At 41.0% G+C, this 22,775-nt stretch overlaps 2 protein-coding genes across 3 annotated transcripts in view; one reads left to right on the top strand and one right to left on the bottom strand.

The window, feature by feature from the left end:
• Nucleotides 1-1,239, top strand: part of LOC118785877 (G-protein coupled receptor 39-like) — a 42,509-nt gene extending 41,270 nt beyond the window's left edge. The window contains exon 2 of the mRNA XM_036540823.1: nucleotides 203-1,239. Coding sequence (XP_036396716.1) covers nucleotides 203-708 — 506 coding nt within the window. The 3' untranslated portion in view covers nucleotides 709-1,239. The remainder of the gene's footprint in view (nucleotides 1-202) is intronic.
• Nucleotides 1,240-1,250: 11 nt separating this feature from the next.
• On the bottom strand, nucleotides 1,251-22,258 carry LOC118785878 (ly6/PLAUR domain-containing protein 1-like). 2 transcript variants are annotated; one of them, XM_036540824.1, is made up of 3 exons: nucleotides 22,089-22,258; nucleotides 18,162-18,326; nucleotides 1,251-2,507 (listed from the first exon to the last, which is right to left on the bottom strand). In XM_036540824.1, the coding sequence occupies exons 1-3, from the start codon at nucleotides 22,135-22,137 to the stop codon at nucleotides 2,269-2,271; spliced, it is 453 nt and encodes a 150-aa protein (XP_036396717.1). In that variant the 5' UTR covers nucleotides 22,138-22,258; the 3' UTR covers nucleotides 1,251-2,268. The 2 variants fall into 2 exon arrangements, with proteins under 2 accessions (XP_036396717.1, XP_036396718.1); XM_036540825.1 differs by having other exon boundaries at nucleotides 18,192-18,326.
• Nucleotides 22,259-22,775: the final 517 nt, after the last annotated feature.

Below are 22,775 nucleotides of genomic sequence, written 5' to 3'. Positions count from 1 at the left end.
TTCAGTGTCTGTAATTCATTAAATATATTGCAAATGTATTATAGTTTGTGCTAGCAGTTGAGACTGCATAACAAAAACAATCCAGGATGCAAAGTGTAAAAAAGCCACTGAACGATGAAAACTCACTCTCCTTTCTCTTTCGACCCACACTCCATCTCCCTCCCCCCTCCCCTCTCTCTCCCTCTCTTTTTAATTTCTTCAGGCCTAATTGTCGGCGCTCTCGCCGGGTGCTGGATACCCAATCAGGTCCGCCGCCTAATGGCGGCAGCCAGGCCTAAGTCTGATTGGACAACAGCCTACTTCAGGAGCTATGTCATCCTCCACCCCATCGCAGACACGTTCTTCTACTTCAGCTCCGTGCTCAACCCCTTCCTCTACAACCTCTCATCCCACCAGTTCCGCCGCGTCTTCGGCCAGGTCCTGCGCTGCCAGCTCTCTATCGAGCACATCAACAGGAGGACCCTGGTGACATCTGACGCCATCTCAGCCCGCTCCATGCGCCCCCTGGTGCTCAGATCACTCCGCCGTGGCCGCTCCACTGCCAGTGGGGACAGCCCTGAGACGCTGACCACCTTCCGGAGCCCTGTGGAGACCCCCTCCGGACCCCAGGCGGCGGCTGAGCCATCGGGGTCGTCTGAACTCAGCGCCACACAAGAAAGTGGCCTCACCTCGGAAAGTGGAATAGTGTGTGATTCCTCCCAGGGATAAAAGATGCAGGCAATGTATACAACAGTCGGTTGCATAAGCTGTGTCATCCAGCAGTGATAAATGCATTTGTATTTGGAATACGTTGATCATTTCAGTGCCTGTCTGTATTTCTGTAGCAGTCCTCTCTTCTGAGAGAGGTGAAGCAAGCTGCCATTTAGCAAAACATACTATGAGAGAGGATCTGTTCTTTTTCGTTCAAAATGACGAAAAAAGACCTACACACAAGACGTGACCAGGAGTAAAGCTGTTCACATACTGAGCCACACACATGCAGTGTTACTAGAGAGATGCATCTTAACTCAAGTGCACCTGTGTTGTTGACCCTTGCACACTGGGTTGTCAACATGCAGAGATGCTGTTGGCACACATCAACAGGTACCGCTGCAATCAATGTGTCTGGGCCTGCAACCATTTCAGCCCATTAAGCACAAGTCTTGAAGGCTTCTCGAATCTATTCAGGCCTCACTCAGATCAATTGGAACACAGCAGCACAGTAGCATTATAAATACAAATTTTGTAAGAATACTGTAACACTAAACACTAAACACACTCTCAAAGCCGTTTCTTTTGTGAAACTGAGGCAGCTGAAAAGCAAGCACTTTCTGTATTGAAAATTTCTACACCCAGTCTTCCCATTTTTATGTTAACCCCTTATGCTCCTGGTCAGACAATGATGCAAGAAGGCCAAAATCAAGACAACGCGAAGACACTGAACGATCCACCAGGATCAAAGGGAGGCTTCAACTCAACCTTGTGAAAGTCAAATTGTAGTGGATTCAGGGTAAGACAGTGAAACCTGATCAGGGTCAGTTTATCTCACAGCATATAAATCTCTCACACATTACAGGACATTTATTCCATTTGCAATGATTTCATCAAACTGGATCTGTTATACAAATGACATTGCACTAGACCCCTGTGTTAATAGACTTATTTCACTATTTATAATGTGTAATAAATGACATCTTCCATCTAAAATCTACTCAGATTTATTATTGTAGTCACATGATGTCAATATCGTGACAGTATTAAAAAGGTGTTCTCCGAGAGAGCTGCAGTCTATTGACTTTTGTTTACTCTGTCATGTCTCTACTACTGTACATCTGACTGTTGCAAAACTGCTTGGAGCTCCATTCCCCTTGTCTCCATTAGCCAGCATCAGCAAGCACAGGAAATCAGACACTTCCAAAATCAGGAAAAGCAACGGCGAAGAGCGAGCATGGCTTTTCATAACAGCCAGTCCATGGCGCCCAAATATCGCCAGACATTACGATTGCGGCAGTGGCCTTTTCCCCCTCCCACGCATAAAATCGGATGCAGACCACAACCAGCTAGCAAACATGACGGAAGCGGCATACGCATACCGGGAGGGGGCACTTTGCGTGCTCTGGGAAGTGAAAGCGGATGCGGTCGGGACCCCTTGTGGGTGTCCGTCAAGCCAACGCATCAAAAAAGGAAAGAAAGAGGTGGAGCAAAACAAAAGGAAACGTCATCTTGAGTGCTGGAGAAGCAGTCTCTGGGAAAAAAAAGGAGGAGGAGAGGTCCAGGAGGGTGTGGTCCCTACGTCAGCAGGAGGGGCAGTACCAAAAGGAGGAGGAGGCCAGCAGAGGGGCGGGGTTGGGGGGCTGGCAGCGCAGCTGAGGGGATGGGCCGCTTCTTCTGCCGTGGCCCGTTGCAGAGGGGCGTGTTGCAGCAGCTGATGCAGACAGAGTGAAGCTTCCCCGTGCAGAACTGCTGGTAGCCGGACGAGGCGATGAGGCACGCCCCCGAGGAGGCGCAGGACTTCCGGTAGTGCACACCTGTGAGGACAGAGAGAGGGTGGGCATCAGTGACTGAAAAAGCCAAGCCCTCTCTGAAAAGTCAATACACTTTCTGTTAAGTTTACACCTCAGAGAATAAGGGCAACTTTCAAAACACATCTCAAAGTCCAGTACGTATCATATAATGTATCAGTTCAATTATCACCTATCACCAACTATAGCACAAACTCCATTTCCATCATAGTCATTTCCAGATTGAGTAATCCATCTAAATATTTTGGATAGAGCCATAAAAATCAGATACCACATTGTAATGTGCTTTTCAAAGAGACTGTTCGAGCCATTAAGAGCACCAGCAGTGATGAGTCCATTCCCTCCAAGTTAATGACGATGTTAGACCAGGTCTTTGAACTCGGGCTGGCTTTAGTTTTCACCTCAAGCTGCACAGTCACTGTTCCAGGACAATGCAACCAATTGAATTGCATTCCCTCCCCCATGCAGACCACAGGCAAATCAGAGGCCAGTCTACTGGCTAGCACAGTGCCATAGTGAGGCACTTCAGAAAGCCTCATTAACAGAGTGTTCCTAAGCTATGCCTTTCAATATCAATACCAATTACCTTCTGGGAAAGAGAGCAGTTGCAATTGCCGATGGCCTCCTTATAAAGAGCAGGTTGTTACAAGGTACACATCACCACATGAATTGCTATGTGAAAAGCACATGGACGGACATTCTGCTGTGAATAATGGGCTCCTTAAAGAAGCTCCACGGTACTTCAATATGATTTTTTTTTTACCAAAGTCAATGACAGAAAAAGGGAGGCTGACAACCCCTGGGGAACACACGATGGCCGATTCAGTTTCTTAGATTCTACAGCATTTCATGGAATTGATTTGCCACTGAACAGAACATTCTGGTTTTTTTGAGGCAACAGAATTTTAGTTTGGGTATTTCCTGAGAGATAAAGTCTTTTAGACTAATATCCTAACCAGTGGGATGTGCATTTTACCATGACCTGTATTGCACTGTATGGACTAATGTTGTTTTCTATTTAATAAACATTTGTTGGAGAATTTGTTTAAAATAATTGTATGATCCTTGGACAGGTCAATATCAATATGTACTATTCATTTCTCTGTTTGATATGATTTGGAACACAGAAAGAAAAAAGCTTCCATTTACTTATATAATCAGTGTTCATTTTTAGACAAGATTCAGAACTTACATAATTTAATAAGCCCCCCAGACAAAAGACTTAATGTGTTTTCAGGTCTTCTGTGTTTTGCAGTTTTCAAAGCAGTGGGGAATTGCACGTTTCCCCTGCAAAACAGTAATACTACCCCTCCATGATTAAGAACTAATTCCACAAAACTGGAATGAAACCCCTTGTGAGCAATAAAGCTCAAAACACAGATACAAACTCAAGGTTGCCCTTCAGGTTAAAACCAAAGCTCCAGTGAGTCCTTCATAATGGAAAACAAATTCTAAATAAATTCAATACATAAAAGGAAAAAGACAGGAAAGATGTTTTTAGTCATACTCTGGAACTGCGCACCCATTCTGCCCTGCATGCCCTCGTCACGGAAACCCAGGTGCGGCAAATTCTTTTTTGAGCTGTCAGGCAGCGTGACAGTCAGTAACTGCAAGACAATGTCTTCCTCTGCCTCCTTGCACTGGGAAGAGACGGGCTGAGTTAGCAGGCAATTATTGCTTCACATTAATGCCACTCAGGCTGACAGTCACAACAATACCTCTGTCTGCTTATTCTGAGGGCAATAAGGGCCTTCCCCCACTGATATCCCATTCCGCGAGTTTGTTACTGATAGGGATGCTCTCCTGTAGGGTTTTATTCTGCAGGAGGTAAGGATATTGTGTAATGTGCAACAGCAATTGCCCAAGACTCACCTCTACAGCACACACCTTTGTTTCCTGGAGGACCCAAGGGGCTTTTCTCTTCATGCCATGTGACCACTTGAATATCAGTGAGTTGATATGGGTGCATTAGGCACAGCTTTCCAGATAGCTCACTTACTGGTTTCCTTTCAAATGCGAGGTTATTGGTAGTAGGGAGCATTTTAGCTGCAGGGTGGTGCTGTGGTACAAACATCCCTTTTTGTAATGTTCAAGCAGACTGCATGAACAATGTCACAGACACAATTTCCAGCTCCTGTAAAAGCTCCAGCTGATGTCTCACTCTTGTTGAAAGCTGAAGATTGTCTTTTTGTTTCCTACTGCCCCTTGATCTCAGCATGTTCCTTAATTCTGTCAGCAGGAACACCGCTTTGGTTCAGCAGAACTTAAGAGCACAGCATGTCTGCTGCCTGCTGTCTCACGTCCTTGGTTTCTCTGGATCCACTCCAACCAGGAGTTTTCTTTAAAATATTCATCAATTAATCTTCATTTTTTGTCTCATGCATGCTTTGTTTCAATATATTTTTAAATACACAATCATGACCAAGATCCTGGAATTTTTGCTAAACGCTTAGCCAACAGACTGAGGTAACATCATTGTAGGGGACAAAAAAATAAATTAATGAAATTGCACCATTGACGTCGTTATATCAATTCACAAACTCAGTAGCTACAGTATTTAACACTTACTCTGCTGTTCTTTGATGGGGTGAATCTCTCATTTGCAATTCGTGAGAGCAAGAATGTTGGGTAGAAATCAGAGAGGGCCAACTACACATCTCTATCCTTAAATGTAATGCAACTCTGGGAAAAAATTCCACTTCTTAATCATCACTTCTGAAATCATTTCCATGTCAAGATTTCACAAAGAGGTGAGAAGCATTGAACATGGTTTCCTATGATTAAAATCCCCGTATCTAGACCATCCCCACAAATGTTCCTCTGCTAAGGCTTCAAATACAAGTGCTTCTCTGGTTGAGGCCAGTTACTAAAACAGGATGTTGTCCTTGTCATTGGCTTGAAGGACATAACTGTATGAGAGTTACTGTGGAGCAGGCTTTACTGCAGTATTGCCATGGTAATGTCAAGAAAGTCATCAACAAAACAGACTTCTGAACCCTATCCGAATTATATATGAAATAATTGATGAGTTCAAACTGCAACAAACAGTAGAAGCTCAAAAAAATACCAACAACAAAATAGATGATGTCCTTGTACATAATGTTACAGGCAATGCAATTGTCCATTAACAAGAATTCACTGCTTGCCCACAACTTCCATTAACAGCCTTGCACTGCAGCGATATCAATTGGGTTTGTGGTGGGTTTACACTGGCTTTGATTTCACAGGCAGCTGCTACATTTTGCCCAATACAAAAGCCATTATGCATGTAATCAGACCCATTATCAATCAAGCTACTACAATTGCATTATTCAAATACAAATTTCCCCTGGTCCCTCATACAACCAACAGGGGGGTTTCAGTCCAGTGCACCAAGGGTGGCATGTCCATCGATGGCCAAAGGATTTGTGTGACCATAAATTCATCTGAAGCAGGCATATCACAAAGATACTGCAGATTCAAGAGAAGTTAAAAATACACTATATGGACAAAAGTATTTGGACGCCTGACCATTACATTGTAATGACATTTATACTATATACATTTATACTATATACTTTAATATTGAGTTGATCCCCCTTTTGCAGATATAACAGCTTCCACTCTTCTTAGAAGGCTTTCCACATGATTTTGGAGTGGGAACGATTTTTTTTCTGTGGGAATTTGTGCCCATTCATTCTGTAGAGCATTTATGAGGTCAGGCACTGTTGTTGGACGAGAAGGCCTGGCTGGCAATCTCCGTTCCAGTTCATCCCAAAGGTGCTCGATGGGGTTGAAGTCAGGGCTCTGTGTGGGCCAGTCAAGTTCTTCCACACCGAACTCATCAAACCGTGTCTTTATAGTCCTTGCTTTTGTGCACTGGGGCACAGTCATGTTGGAATAGAAAAGGGCCCCCAAACTGTTGCCACAAAGTTGGAAGCATAGCATTGTCCAAAATGTCTTGGTATGCTGAAGCATTAAGATTGCCCTTCACTGGAGATAAGGGGCCTAGCCCAAACCCTGAAAAACAGGTGTGACCAAATACTTTTGTCCATATATTGTATTAATAGCCTGCCCCCTCACTAGCACCTGAATGCACTCAGAACAAAGGCTTAAAACTCCCAGCTCTTTGCTTTATGAAATCATAACAAAATAATTAAAGATGGTCTGCGCTGCTGTTGCCACATAACCCTTACACAAACCCAGGGCAATCCAATCATATCTGTGTACTGTGTGCTAATATAACTTAATAAAAACATTATCACTTAATTAACCTTATACTGATTAATGCAGTTTGTACAGTAGCCCCCAGTGGAAAAATAAAATCATGAATTACTTTTTAGGTCTGCTGCTGTGTAAAGCGCATTATCCAGCTGGCTTTGTACATCATCCTAGTGCAATATTCACAAATAGCATGTTTTGTGTTTGTGTTGTTCTCTTGTGCTGGAACTGGATAAGCGTATCTGTTCAGTAAATGTAATGTAATGTGTTACATTTACTGAACAGATACGCTTATCCAGTTCCAGCAATGTAATGTTTGAGGCCTTTGTTGCTCTCAAGTTTCAATCATTTCCCTAATTGAGGAAGCCAGACATTTTCTCTCTCACAGCTGGTCTGCAATTCTAGGTGATTTGATCTGAACAATAATTGTTATTGAAAAAGAACACTCAACTTTGATTCCCCTCCTATTGTCCTATTCATCTCCAGTTCAATTAAGAGCCAAATTAACTTGTTAACAGCAAAAACAATGACAAATTATATGTAGTGAATAGTTCAAGTTCTAAAGTTCGTTCACTTAAAGAAAACAGGTTGTTGGTAAATTTGCATCCATGAAAGTTATGTGTGGTAGTGCGTTTTCAATAACTTGTAGTACGAGCATTTCGAACCAAGTTATCCGTGCAAGACAAAAATTACATTAAATTGCCGTATCCGTGGCATAACATGCTAATCAGAATAAATACTTCAATTTCACTGAGCTACGAGTGTCTTCCGAGACATATTAAACTGCAGATTTCAACTTTTTCTTTGGATTTAGATACAAAATAGAGCGAAACACTGCAAATTTCATAAACAGATTATGCGGTTTCTCCATTCCACTAATAATGCTGTGGTAATCCACAAATTCATTACTGTGATACATAGCGTTTGCCGCAAATAAAGATAATTAGTTTGGCTGGTGCGAAGCGGCTGACATCACATTAAATGTAAAAGCAAACCGTAAATACGGGCTTTAATCATATCTTGCTGAATTATCCAGGATTCCTGGTATGATTGCCTCGCGGGCGTTTCCAAGGGGAAAGAATATTTGGTTTTAATTTGAGCGTTAAATTCTGAGGGGGTCGCTTCCGCGAGCCAGCTTCCCCACAGTCAATATGTTTGTTTTCAGGTGTTTAATGTGCGAATAGCGGCAAACATGCAAATCACTGGATATATTGTGAAAACGTCCGCGGTGTATAATGAGATTCGGCGTGGGTGGCTGCGCACATCGAGCGGACTCCTGATCCAGGATCACGAACTTTGTCTCGGTGCGCCGGATTTCACTTTTAAATAAGGTTCCGTTGGACAGCACACACAATCGCACTAAAGCTCATTTGTTTGCTTGCCCACAGAAAAAGGACGACCTGCCGAAAAAGCACTGTGCCAAAGCGAGACCGTCTTAGCACTGTATCAAAGATTAGAGTGTCGTTGAAATGTTATCTTCCGTTCCGTTTAGATTTGTTCACAACTTTGAAAAGGCCGCTGTGTCAAATCTGTAGTGTGATGGAGTAATCCTGGCTACAGTATTAGTTTTCCTTGAGCATGACAAAGAGTGCTGTGAAATTACCTTTTGACATGCATTATTTATTGAGTAACTGGGTAACAATCGGTGTCCTGCGGTGGGTGTCAATCTCACGGACACAACAGCATCCCAATGCATTCCAGCCTGCAGTTTACTGGTATTACACTAGTTCCCTTATCCCCCTTTACATTCTTGTTTACCGTTACAGTAATGGAGGGAAAACACATCACACACAGCATTTGTACATTGGTGTGAAAGAAACAGCACATGTGATTTTGGAACCAAACATAACTTTGCTTACAGTAGGCCTATACAGAGAATTAAATGCTTTACAAGATGGAGTAGAATTATTTGGTAAAACTCCATATTCTTTTGTGATGAGTCTGCTTAATAACTATAATTAGACGGATAACAAACATTACATTTTTGTCATTTAGCAGATGCTCTTATCCAGAGCAACTATAGGTTACAATTTTACATTACCCATTTATATAGCTGGATATTTACTGAGGTAATTGTATATTAAGTACCTTGCCTAAGGGTACAGCAGTGATGCACCGAGGAATCAAACCAACAACATTTCGTTTACGAGCGCTGCTCCTTACCACTACACTACACCGCTGCCTACTAAACAAGTAAAACAATTAACTGATAAATAATAAAAACACACAACCATGGTGCCATAGTGTAAGACTTTTTCTGAAGCCAGTATAACTTTAAACAATGAAAAAACAGGAACACCTTAGCAGGAAAGGTATTTGGAAAGGGGCTCCCCTGATTAGCACAGGCAGCAAGAGAGAGGATGGTGAAATTACCAAAGGGAATGTCTGATTAGTTTCCTGCTTGGCTCTGATTCATCTTGGAGAGTTTATAGCAGAGATGTATTTGTCAGATTTACTAAGAAGAATAAAGCCAATCTGCCAATCATACAGTCTGACACATCTAAATGACTTCACTTTCATGCTTTATTTCAGCAGGATACAGCAAAACTAAAATCAAGGATTGCTGTCTCAAACCATGATAATTTAATAAAGCTAATTAGTTTTATTAATCTATTAAAGCTAATCCGCAAAGCTTCCAAAACATACCATATCATAAAAACATCTTAACTAAGTAGCATCCATTTGTTGTTTATTTTAGAAAGTTTGGAAGAAGCAGAATTAATCTGAGATAAGATACACATCAGGTGTTTATCCAGCACTGCATTATCAAATTGTAAATTGCATCTTAACATAAAATGAAGAGGGAAATATAAAAAACAAACCAAAAAAACCCCAAAAAACTAGAGTTCTTTGCTCTTAACGGCCCAAGCTGTGTGCCAGTTTGATTACTAATGCATTACCGCAGACTTAATGTGGTAGCACTCACCGCTGTGTTTGGTCTGATCATTTTCTCCCATTTTTCTTTGCTTCCCTTTCTGCCAGAGAGCTCAGACTCACTCCTCTGCTTCACGTCCTTCCCTCAGCCTATTACTTCTTTGACTCCCTTGTTACACCTCTTACTGCACAGCAATTATGGAATTATCCTGTTTTCAGCAACAAAGTCCACATGTCTCTTTTCTCAGGCTTCACAGGGTCCTCTGGTGGAAGTGAATTACTGATTGGACTAAAGGGCTCTACTTATCTTTTTTTCTCAGTAATGGAAATGAATGGAGCATATTATTATGATCATTTCTCAGTTAGGAGGTTGCCCTTATTTCAAGGCAACATGCAGGGCTTTGAAGGCACAAGTGCAAAGTACAGCACACATGACAAAAAGCAAGCACAAACATGGCCACTATCATTAATCGCATTTGCAAGACACTAGAGATGCAACCTTAAGTGTCTTAGAGAAAAAAAAAAAACAGAGCAGTACAAAGAGGCTGATCATTTTTATATATTTTAACCAAGTATAACATGATATTTGTTCACCACCACCATGTGCTCTTAGAGAGTGCCCTAGTTATATTTGGATCACTTAACATCCCAGACCCAATTTGTTCCCTATACTTCAGTCAATCTCAGAACAGAAGCAAATGTCTTTTCTTTTCACCACTGCAGTCTTGATGCACTGCAGGTTTGAAAATCATCTTCTGCAATTTCCACCAAGGTAAGTGCAGACACTCATATTCTTATTGTTAACTTTCTATGGTTGCGGTCCCTTCAGAGAGTTACACATGACTTTCCCACTGACTGACAAATTCCTCACAACTTCAAACAGGAAACAGATCCTCTAAAATGAAACCTGAACACATCAAATCTAATTTGCACATGTTTTTTACTGGAGTGACTTTTCCATAAGGATTTACACTGCATGAGCATTGAGTTGAATGATTTTAAGTCTCAGAACACATGGCACTGGTTAACCATATGCATTCTGACTAAATTCATTTTAATTCTCGGTGGTATTACAGTACATTTGAATATCAAACCTGATTTGCATCAAATCCTTTGAGAATGTGAGTATTAACATACATCCAGAGGAAATTCATTGCACTAGTTTAGGAATAAACTAACAATGTTTTGCCAATACAGTATGCATCAGGTCAGTGCTATCTGGTAATGGTGACATTGGTTATTAGTTTCATTTAGTTATGTTCATACAGTTATTAATGTATGTAACTGTATTGGCAAAACATTGTTAATTCATTCCTAAAACTAATGTAATGAATTTCCTCTAGATGTATGTTAATACTTAGTTAATTTTCAGTTGTATTACAGTACATTTGAGTATCAAACCTGATTTGCACCAAATTCTTTGAGAATTGACTGATGGAGTGATCTGAGACTGAGTGCTTTATTTATGTAATTATATGTAAGTACTTACATGTTTCAGAGAAGAAACCAGCAAAGGGTGGCTAACATATGACATTATATTTTGCAGAAGTGCATTTGTGCCCTTTTCAAAGAACAACAGCTGAGCATTGTTGTCCATTGAGTATTACATACTGAAAAAAAAGGAATTTCAGATGTTAAATATTGGGTTGGTAAGAGGAGTGACAGGAGCTGGCTCCTAACCCGAAGCAGGACTTTCATGCAACGCTCCCACAGGCCGTTCATTTGATAGCGAGCATCTCCCTTATCTATCAGCAACAGTCTATGATGTCACCGATGGGCTTCAGCAATCTAAGCAAATCAAGGAAGCTGCGTTTCAGTTTTCGGGGGCAAAGTGCTCCATGTCGAGTATGCAGTTGGATATATTATTTTCTCAAGTTAATAATTCATATCCCGATCATAGATAAGACTTAGGTTTCAGAGTGCCCTTACCCTCTTTTAGACATAAATTTAAGGGGGAGTGGAGTGGTGGGGCGCCACAAGAGGTCAGCTCATCCTTGAACGGATATGGCTGTATAAAGTTCCTGTACAGAGATGGCTGAGATCATTGTCCTTTCCTTGTGTCCCTCCATCATTCTTCTGATCAGTACCCACAAGGGAATCTCAGTGTCCGCACTAAGGTTCACCTTCAAAAAGCAACTGAGATAAGGACACCACGAACTCAATCCCTTGTCGAGACATTCTGCATTTTTTCAAAGATCTTTCTAGTAAAAGAACTAACAACCATTGGTTTTTGTGTAGATTTGGGGAAATTGTGTAATTCAGAACAATCAGGCAATCCCCTCTAACAATTCCCTAGGGTAGCACCATTTCTCCCCACACAAATAAACAACCTGCATTGTTTTTCCTAAAGGCAGGAGAGTGTGGGGATTCATGAACTGTGAAAAATGGGCGGAGCTACTTGACATGGTTGTCGACCAAACTGTGGAGAACAGTCTTTTGTGTGGTTCAAATAAGTCCTTGGCTGACAGCATACATTAGCTTCAGCCATTCCAGGGTTCATGAAGCCTCACCCATCTTGCTTCAGTTGTTTCCAGTGTTCTACCTATACTTTTCCCTTTCCTGTGGTGCTTAGATTATATTCCATAGTGGGTGTTAATGTCCTTGACCTCTATGTTGGGCTCCAAGCCAAAGACAGTCGCCCATACACCTGTACAGTACTGTATATCCTTAACCTTTCCCATTCAGTCCATTTTTTTTTCAATAAAAATAATATATGCATTTTGATTGCCTGGAAATTCAATTCCACCAAATGGTCACGTTTGGCCACCTTTTCCAAGTGGAACGAGAACAAAAAAATAACAGAATGGATTAAGAATGTGAATTAAAAAAAAGAAAGCTGGTCCATCTGATCATTTATGTGGCAGACCCCTTTTATTACAGAACATTGGAAACTACAAAACAAAATACAGCTTTCTTTGAAAAAACATTTTGAAGAAGTCCTGTACTGAGGGTATAAAGTTCAAACAACAGGCCATCACCACTCCAGCCCATTTGTAAGAAGGCAAAACACTGACTCATTGGAAATTGTACAGTGCTTATTAGTATATTGTTTTCAGTTATCTTCCTGATGCCTGGTAGGTGTTGGTGCTTCAACCAGGCTGTAACTAGAGTCTTTGGCAATTGATTACAGAAAGTATTACAAACTTCAGTAATATTCAGACATACTGAATTTCCACAGTAATGGAAAATAACAGGACCTCAACAGTATGAGGTACAACTATAATGACCTTATTGTGAGGCAATATACAGGGAATATACTGTATTACCATAGGTTAAAAAACAGTTTTTTAAAAAACAGTTTTCATTTTTCTCTAAACCTGCATTAGTTGAGAGTGGTCTGAACATGCAATCAGGTAGCTATTGTATACTTCCAGCCATTACATATTCAAAAGTCTGGCAGTGTACCTGAAAAGTGCTGTAATTCTTAGGCCTAAATTCTCTTATGCTTAACATTTTCAATTGTGATTCCTTTTGCTATCATTAAACTGACGTGATGATCACATCTGTCATTAATCGCTACTATAGCTACTGCTTGACAAGCTTCCACTGTACCTGCTCTTACCGACAAAGCTCATAATAAATTAGACTGATACACAATCAAACATCGTAGCACCCAACTGAAATAGAATCACTGTCAATTCAACAGATGGCCAACTCCGCTGCTGGCTGACATGATGTGGGTCACGTGTAACCAAGAGTAAGCAGGCTGTTCCTTCTCCCTTCCTTCCTTCCTCCTTTTGATGTGTATCCCTCCCTCACCTGCACCTCACTCTCTACATCTGGCCACGTGTGCTTCCTGCACCGGTGATTACCTACCAATTCTAATGTAGATGAAGTGAAAAGAGCCACTTCCCTCATCTGCAGTTTGCTCCTCAGGCTCTCAGCCACAAGGAAGATTCTTCAGGACAAAAGAAATGATGAGAACCATATCTATAAAAAACCGCCAATCATGTATAAGTGGAAACGCGAGCCATTACCCCCCCCCCCCCCCCCCCCAACAACAACATACAAACACACACACACACACACACCTCCCCCCAATACAATTCAGTGTGATTGGAAATGTAATGAAACATAGTGCAGAGATATGAGCTTATAAATTGGTTGTGATGTCAACCAGGAGGTATGAGGAAAAGTTGATCTAAGACACCAGGAGGATGTGTGTGTGTTAAAAATGATAATAAGCTAATATAAGTGTTACTGTTCTGCACTGTGCAACTGAATAAAATAATTCCAAGTAGTAATCATAGTAAAAAAAGATCTGATCATATGCCTAAAAGTTTCCATGGATAGACAATGGTTAGTTAGAAACTGAGTGTGATTCACTGAAATATTTAATTGTTGATTTTGATTATATTGTTGATTATACTGGATTTAATGAGCTGGTGCTGTCAGCATTCATTATTCCATCCTATACAATATGGAAACAAACTGGTGTCTACAGTCTGATATCCATGGTTTTACAACAGATTTCTGATTGTTTTTCAATGGTGTTTAATGGTGGCTCTACACACCCTCTGAAATGTGCTTTACTGCCACCTACAGTGCTGGAGTGTGATGATTATTTGCTGGAAATCCTCAAACTGTATTCCCCAACCCTGGACATCACCCACAACGTCCCCTTGTGCTGCCCACATCATACATGGATATATTTACTGGTATAGCCTTCTTCTGTTCTGTACATAGAGGAAGCACCAAAAGAGCACACACTCTGCTGTCTCTGGTAGTTGGCTCTGTGCACAGAACCTAATGTTATGCTTTCTTATTAAAAACAAAGTCTGATTCAATCATCAACTGGTGTTTCCTTGTCACAGTTGCTGTGATTAAAATGTTCCCCTCTCTTTTCTATCAAAAAAAGTTGTCTGTGTAAATGTAAACGCCCTCTTGTCAGCGTCCTGGAATACCTGTCATCTCCAAACAGCTCAGTTTTTATAACTACTTTGGATTCTGTCCCAATTATAGCAACTTTTTCCTGCAATTTAGAGCATCTCAGTGCCTGGTGAGCGAGGTGGACAGTTTTGCCATATTCATACTCTCCTACATGACATGAAATGACAGAAGTCACATGTCTTTGGTGGTACAAGTAAGTCCTATGGAGCGACAGTCAACTCCCTGTGGCAGACTTGGACAGCACTAATCCATTCCAACCTGTGGACACGTGGTCGGTTCAGAGTGAACCTTCTGCTGACAAAACAGTGATGTACCAGGCTTGATTTTGGCACAAGAACTAGCTTGTGGGACAGGAACGCTGTTTTTTTTTGCCACAATATCCCACTGTTTGCCTTTAAACATTCCTTTATAGTAACTCAGGATCTGCAAGCATGATTTGGAGAATCATTAAGTGTGACATTCCACCGCACTTACAGACAGAGAATATTTATGTCCAGCGCACTGCATTAAGAATTTGCATGAAACTTCTTTGGAACGTTAGAACGACCTGTGCTCTAAACACAAAAGATGGCAACTGCAGGGCATTATGCCCTCAAATATGAATGAACTATCAAGAGGTTATTTAGTGGTCACGGTCCAATGGCTACTGCCCTAATTTCAGGTATGCTTCCTGGTGAACAGGGAATCAGAGCCCGTGGCAGCGGTAATATTTCACTCGATGAGTTCTGGAGCGGCTGCCATGAGCCTTGTCCCCGGCTCTCAACGAGGGCTGAAAACGATTTCAAATGAGTCACAGGGCCAGACATGGAACGCACTCATTGGAGTCTGAAAAAGCTCCGGAAATGTGGCACTTGAACGCAATCGCAGCATGCTCCTGTCATTTTGACATCCTCGGAGGACGAAATGGAGCCTGCGTTGCCACTCTTGCGTGGCTCTATAATGGGTGAGAGTCATTTCACCACGCTGCAGAAGGTTTATCTTTAGAGATCTACACTCTGAATGGGTGCTCTCTGTGTGTGCGGGGATGTTTCTCAATGCTGAATGGCATGTGGAACGTTAAGAGGGATCTGGACCACAATTGCTCTGTCAGAGTACACAAATCAAAAAAGTGAGAAGCCATTCCCTGGAAACTCCATCTGCAACCAATGGCAGGAGGGAAACGCACTCACATGTACCCTTAGTAGGTACAGTTTGAAGGTTAATTATAAATGACAGAGAAGTTTATGTGACCTATGTCACACCTCCAGATCAGAAATTTAGAATACACTTTAAATATATAAAGTAAATAATTTAAAATTATTGTTTACAGAGAAGCTGTTAAGTTGGATTTTACAAATATAGTACATACTCCTGGACACCTATACCAGGACCTACACCTACACATGCAGACACACATATAGACATTTTTCATGCACTTAATATTTTATGCCCAAAGAAACCAATGTAATATCCCAAAAGCTACCATTTTCATAGAATGAAAACAGGCTAACAGGCTAAGTTGCATTGTTTTTTTAACAGTTCCTAAACATGTAAAACAAAATACAAATATGGACCCTTACAGACACAGTCATGAATTAAAATCCTTCCTTCGAAAAAATATTGAGTCTGACTGCTGAATTAATATTTTAACACTTTTAGAACTACAAATTGTTTGTCTAACTAACAGAAATGGTAGAGAACAGCTAAGGAATTCTTTATCTTAGTTTTGTATTTTGTATACAACTAACAAATGAAAGTGAAATTATCACTGCTTAGTCATATTAATGAATACACATGAATGTTCTGTGGTTTTCATAGGACAGATCAATTTTTAATGTGCAAAAAAATAAATAAATAAATGAATAAGCAAATAACAAAAACAGCGGAACCCAGGAAAAGTGTTTGGTTGGCTCAGTGGTGTTGCAGTACTGTCTTTGTGCAACCAGTGAAACACTTTCCCTAGTGTCACTTCCAAATACAACATTTGGTAAACTTATTCTACAGAAACCCACCTTAGGGAATGCCCCTTTGTGCACTTTAAACCACTTCTGACCACTAAACCACTTCTGGCAACCTCAGTTGAGCACAGGTATAGACCATCCAGCAATATAGAGACACAATACATATAATTTTGTTTGTTTCTGTTTGTTCACAGACAGCTGTCTGATAACTAGTCTGCTGTTACTGTATGCCACCAGTCTCTCAGTGCAAGCTTGTGTGAAAACTAGCAACGGGAGTACTTTAAGAATTGATCAGAGAAAGAGATCGCTTTTAAAAAAGCGACTCAGGCACTTGAAAACAAGCCTGCCTTGTTGTCTCGCTGACCGTCCCTTTGTCATCAGAACTGGAGAGGCCATTACCCAAGCACAGAGACGCGGAGAGCACTGACAGGGCCGGCTCTGAAGATTGAAATAAATGGCTTTTCCCTCGAGACTCTCGCTGTCTGTGAGATGCTGCGTTCAATAACACAAACAAATTCAGCCCTCTCTGTTAGCTGTGTGTTCCCCTCAAATGTTTCCTGATGTAAAACAGCATCTTAAAAATGTGCTGTGTAATGAGCAGAAATAGCCATGGGATTGACCAAAGGAGAGGGTTTACATTAAAAAGCAAACCTGAAGCGCCTTCCTTCACAGTTTCTGTGAATGAGCGATACTTTATGGAGCAAACGTCAAAGGAGAGCGTGATTGTAGTATGAAATAATGAAATGAGCTACATCTTCATACTGCAACTTGTTCAAAAAACAAGTGGGGGAATCTGCATTTATTGTTATAATCCATACTAATCCATATAATCTTACTGTATAAGGCTGACTATTGTGTTCTTTACAAATCTAATGGAAGTTTCATGGATCTTTCAAAACCAATTTTTAAAGATAACACAAATCACTGAGCATCTTTGCATACTTGAACACACTTTAAACATTCAGATCAAGCAGACTTACATCATATTCTCACTGTTTCATACTTTAGGCTGTGCTGGGTATTGGGGGTGGCATGGAATTCCGAGCCATTTTCAATTTAAGCATTCAACTGTTTAATCAGAATGCAGTCAGTCATAGCCATATACACGAAGACTCCAAAACATCTCACAACTGACCTTTGATCCTTACTTACAGATTGTGTCCATTTAAACCTATGCCCAAAGTAAGGCTGTCTTGTCAGATCATTTGGACTGGCAATGTAGATAAATAATTCAATCATTCAGTTTCCATTAATTAATTCATTCTTAAATTTAAAAAAAAATGACACCACACTGAGGTTACGATCACACATTCGAGGTGAAATTATTGTACCTTTATTATACTTTTGTTTTAGCATCTACTATTGTATAAAGATGTACCTGATATTAGTCACCTGCCGGTTATTATTTATGTAAGAGCATTATTAAGTAGACTTCACAACATCACCGCTAAACAGCAATCCTGAAAGGCTTCATCAGAGCAGCTCTTTTTCAAACCATGTGGCCTCACTGACTTGGGGAAGGGGGCTAAACTGCTCCAGTCAGGACAACAAAGACCAGCTAAATTGGGTGGTTAAGTGCAGGGCTAAAATAAAAGCCTATAGATGCAGCTGCACTTCAGGCCTGGGGATGAGTAGCTCCAGTTTGTAGCACTGAACAGCTGGCACAGAGTCAGGACTTAGCAGGCAGCCGTGACCCTTGGGAGGGTCAGCAGTGACCCCCAACTGGTCCTGTGTGAGCCAAGATGGCATGGCTCACCTGATGCCACCCGGCGGGCGTGGCACTCACCGTCCTCCTTCACCAGCACCTCCTTCTGACACATGTCTTGTACGTTGACGGTACAGTTGACAATGAACTCCGGGGTGGAGCAGTCATTGTGCTTAACCTCCTCGCACTGGTAGCACTGGATCTGCAGGGTGATCCCTGCAGGATTGAGACAGGAAAAAAAGGAAACTGAAGAATAAATTTATAAATATGCACATGAAATCATTTTCACCGTTCATTTCCAAGTGCAGTCGGGTGTCACTCGCCCACCCCCACCCTCAGCCTCCCCCCGGGTCGTAAATAGATGTTTTCCTCCAGATTAATCACACATAAGCGCTTTCGTGATTCATTGCAAATGTGATAAATCAGCCGCATTGGTGTGAGGACGCAAAATCCGTTTTTTTTTTTTTTTTTTTATGGAAACACTGGTTCAGTGGTGCTTTGAAAGGCGTAACTCAACTTTATTGGCAGCGAGTGCTGTCTGAAGCGAGACGAACTCTGAGATGAAAAGAAGAGAAAAAAACAGTACAGTGCGAGAAAGAGAGGGATCTTTCTCTGAATAACAAGAAAACAATGCCTCTCTCTGCTTCAGAATAACGGCACTCTGTTGAAGGGAGAGAGTACAGGAGCGCTCATGTGATGAGCTCCAGGAAGTAGCTCATAGGCAGCAAAAACATTGCCCCTATCGACCCGAAAGTCAATCCACTGACGACATGACAACGTTAAGCTCAGTCATGTATCACATTTCGTCGTGAACCAGGCTCCAATCAAAAAAGGCTCCCATCATCTTTTCCTTCAAGTCATTTTGGAGAACAAACTGTCCTTCAATGTGCCATCATAGACTATTCCTGCATCTTCAATATTTGCCATTTGCCTCATCCATGACAATCATATAAATTTCAGTGATGTTTCAATTACACACTTTAATGCACCATATGGTATAAACATGACTGTGAAATCCTTCTTGAGTAATGGCATCTTTAATATTCAATACCATTTTGGAGCCAATTGGTATAATTAGAACACTTATCATAATTATTCAAAACCAATTACATATTCACTCAAACATTCACTCATAAAGGACACATACAGCATAAAGTGTGCCCATTCACTTAAATGCTTTCTCAAAAAGACATACAGTATGACATGAACTTAATGCAATCTTTTTACTTCAGTGCAATTCTTCAGAAATTAAGCCCACAGTGACAGGTATTGCTGTTTTAATTATTAAAATGGTGGTGAATTCCGAATTCAATTTATACAAACAAAATCAAACTTTAATTCCTTCTCAACCGGCCTGCAAGCTTAAATGACTATCTGTCAGGAGGTCTAAGTGCTGTGGTTACACAAAGCGACTAAAATGAGGGAGATTAGAGAAACTTCCAGAAAACACTGACACTTGGCACCAGATTACAAGTCAAATTCTTGAGTCTGGGATCCTGGATGAGCTAGAGATGAGCACACTTGAACAAACATGTGAATTGAAATTATGTTTTAGATGAGAACAGAGCAATAGATGGAGACCTAAATTCCTCACCATGGGTAGTACCCACTTCACTTAAACATATTTAGAACAGGTCACAGCTGTACCGAGTTTATGAATCTCAGTCATGGCTTGGTAGAATGCACATTTTCTCAGCATCGGATTTAGGGAAGGACTCAGAGACATTTTTATTGCAAAACCATTTCTGAAGTTGATCCCACACAACCTTTCACAGCCTGACCACTCCTGACCCTATCCAAAAACAGAAAAAAGTCCCCTTGCCTCAGCGAACACAGACGTAATATCAAAGACAGCGGCTGTTCCTCTGATCCAAAGGCTGTTTCTGGCACCCAGCCTCACATGAACTAACAAGAGGCAGTAAAGCTTTAGAGCTCTTTGGGCTTTGCATCACTGAAGAACTCCAGAACCAGTTTTTAGAACCACAGAACTGTGGTTCTGGAGTTCCTCAGTGATACAAAGCCCGAAGAGCCCTACTACAAACTGTTACATAAAACAGGCTGTAGCTAGGTCAGAACAATTTGTGCAACTAAATGCATTCCCTTAGAAGAACCTTACGAGAGTCCATTTCAAAGGGCATTATAGGATGTAAGATTTGACTGAAATGCATTTATTTATAACAAGAGTGTATTATTATTGTTATTACTATTACTCATAATTTAGTAATTCAGACAACAACGGGAAAAGGTCATTCTGCAAATGTAAAGAGTGTATTAATATCTTTCCTATTTTTCTAATTCCCTTGAAAATGTAGTGAAGATAAGCATATAAAGAGCTGCGTCCTTCAAGAACCATTTCATTCAGTTTTGTAAAAATCTATGTAGGCTGACGGCCACCTCGAACCTCCACTGTAGAACCTCTAGCGTTAAACACGCGCGGGCTGGGACCGTAGGCGATACTTTTAGGGTTTTGACCCGGCTTCTCACACAGCTTGTGACACAGCATTACAGTGGCAAACACTCCCTTCTTACATTTTCAGGTACGACACTGAACGTTGATTTGTTCTTAAGTGGCACGCAGTAAAGATGTCAATTCATATTGCTGAATAACACACAGATGAGGGATCACTACGGAAAAAATATTCCCAGTATTGCTTGGAGGACTACTGAGCTTTTTAGATCGGAAACCTCTTTCTCCGCTTTCTGTATTCCATATACTATGGAATAAGCATAGCTACTTTGGTTATTGATTCATCTTTGAGGGTCATACCGTTTTATGGAAATGTCTTATCTTGCAAATGAAAAGTGCAGAATATTTATTTGAAGTCTCCCGAAAGTTAGTGGGAATTAATTCGAGACATACAATATCGGGTATGCAAAACATTTTTAAATTCATACCGTCTGAAGATAAGCGATACAAAACATGACATCTTATAATGGCACAAAACTCATCTCTTCACCACCTCAGAAAAGCATTCCTTCAGACCAAGCTAAGATTGAGGGATAATTTCCTTAAAAACTGCAATAGGCTAATACTTGCATCGTACTTTAATCTCTTTAAAAATGCTGCGGTAAAATCATCTTTGGTTCAAAGACGATGACAATCTGTAGCTAGTGAAATATAACAAGACGACGCTTAATGGATGTGCTGACAGCACTTTCCCGTGCTGCCTACTTTCATAAAGCCGGCTTCAGTCAAGACCTAAGCCGTCACACGTTTTCACCGCTACAGGGACACTGCGCGTGTACTTGTGAGCAGCATTTTTCTGATTTCCGATGCTGATTCTCGCGTGAGGAAGGCGCTTGCTTTCTCGGTAGATTTCAAAGAGAGGCATAATGAAAAAGCGCAGCGAAATTACCTATGGCAACTTGTCCCAGTAGAGTGCACAATTGTTTTCTGCGTGTTTCGCCTATATGACACAGCGCTTCATTTAAATGTATTAGGCTACATCATGTTGCGCGCCACATTAAAATAAGCACTTGTTACATGTTGCTTTACATAAGGCGAATTGCATTAGCCACACCAGAACAACGATTATCATTGCGTTCTTCATTGTGACAGCAGAGAAACTAATAATTATATACAGAATATGAATATGAATATGATAAACTACGCATACAGTATATCTATATAGTTTATACCATCTCCCACCGTTGCCACAGCAGCGATGAATAAATTGATATAGAACATGGAAATGGCAAATGGCATTAAATACATACGCATACATACACTCACCAAATGCATGCCAAAATAGTTTTGCCGTTTCAAGGTATCGGAGATAAGCATCCGTGTCAATCCAATCATGAGCTACTACAACACGAGCCACTGTGCAGTATCGGTAAGGCACAGTTTATTAATTTCACACCCCAGTCAAATAATCTATTTACCAACACCTAAACGATATCGGCGGAAGTGATATCGGCAACATTTTGCAGGGCGTAAACGGTTAGAATAAAAGCAGTCCACAAAATGTTACATACCTGCTCTGAGAAAAAATCCGAACAAAGTTGTGTACATGAGAAGCCGCATTCTCCCCCTCGTAGAGAAATCATCAGAGCCGTAAACTTATTAGGAACGTAACGCTCCTGTTAGGATCCGTGGCATCGGCAATTCAGTGGACACGTTGTATGCTGTGTCGCGCAGCCCTCCGGTTCGTCGCTGTGAAGTGACAGCAGCGTCCAACTCAAAATACACGGGAAGGAGGCATGAAAAAACACGTGACAGACGCGGGTTGTCACGAACTTACACGCAATTAATAAAACCCCAAGCCCAGCGAATGAGCGACTCATAAAGGTTCATATTCAAGGACACCAAACTTATGATAACGTTTCATTCAATTCAGTAGACTCCACGAGATGAATTTGGTAAGGTGCAATGACAATTAGTAAAAGTAACTGGTAATAGCTTTTGCAATGCCGTTTTTTCCATAATGTGATTTTGAGACTGACTGACAATATCTTGAAAACACATGCGTTTATTAATAAAAACTAATTAATATTAACACAAAAAAATTAGCTGAAACTTCCTTAATATGCTCCACCAAAATTATGCCAGAAGAGAATTAAATACGAAATAAAATCCTCTGTTCTTCCGTTAATGCCACATAGCGAGGTCTGATAAAATGCAGCGAAATCTTAGCAGACTTTCTCTCCTTCTTATACGTCCAT

Source organism: Megalops cyprinoides, chromosome 11 (assembly GCF_013368585.1).
Source record: "Megalops cyprinoides isolate fMegCyp1 chromosome 11, fMegCyp1.pri, whole genome shotgun sequence".
Taxonomy (NCBI): Eukaryota; Metazoa; Chordata; class Actinopteri; order Elopiformes; family Megalopidae; genus Megalops; species Megalops cyprinoides.
Note: the sequence above shows the minus strand (reverse complement) of the source record. Positions and strands in the feature narration are given on the sequence as shown.

Excerpts from the sequence above, each read along its gene's own strand:
- LOC118785878 (XM_036540824.1), bottom strand. The coding sequence starts at position 22,137 with ATGCGGCTTCTCATGTACACAACTTTGTTCGGATTTTTTCTCAGAGCA. Across the intron at positions 18,327-22,088 it reads CGGATTTTTTCTCAGAGCAG|GGATCACCCTGCAGATCCAG; the intron begins GTATGTAACATT and ends TCAATCCTGCAG. Across the intron at positions 2,508-18,161 it reads CGCCCGCCGGGTGGCATCAG|GTGTGCACTACCGGAAGTCC; the intron begins GTGAGCCATGCC and ends CTGTCCTCACAG.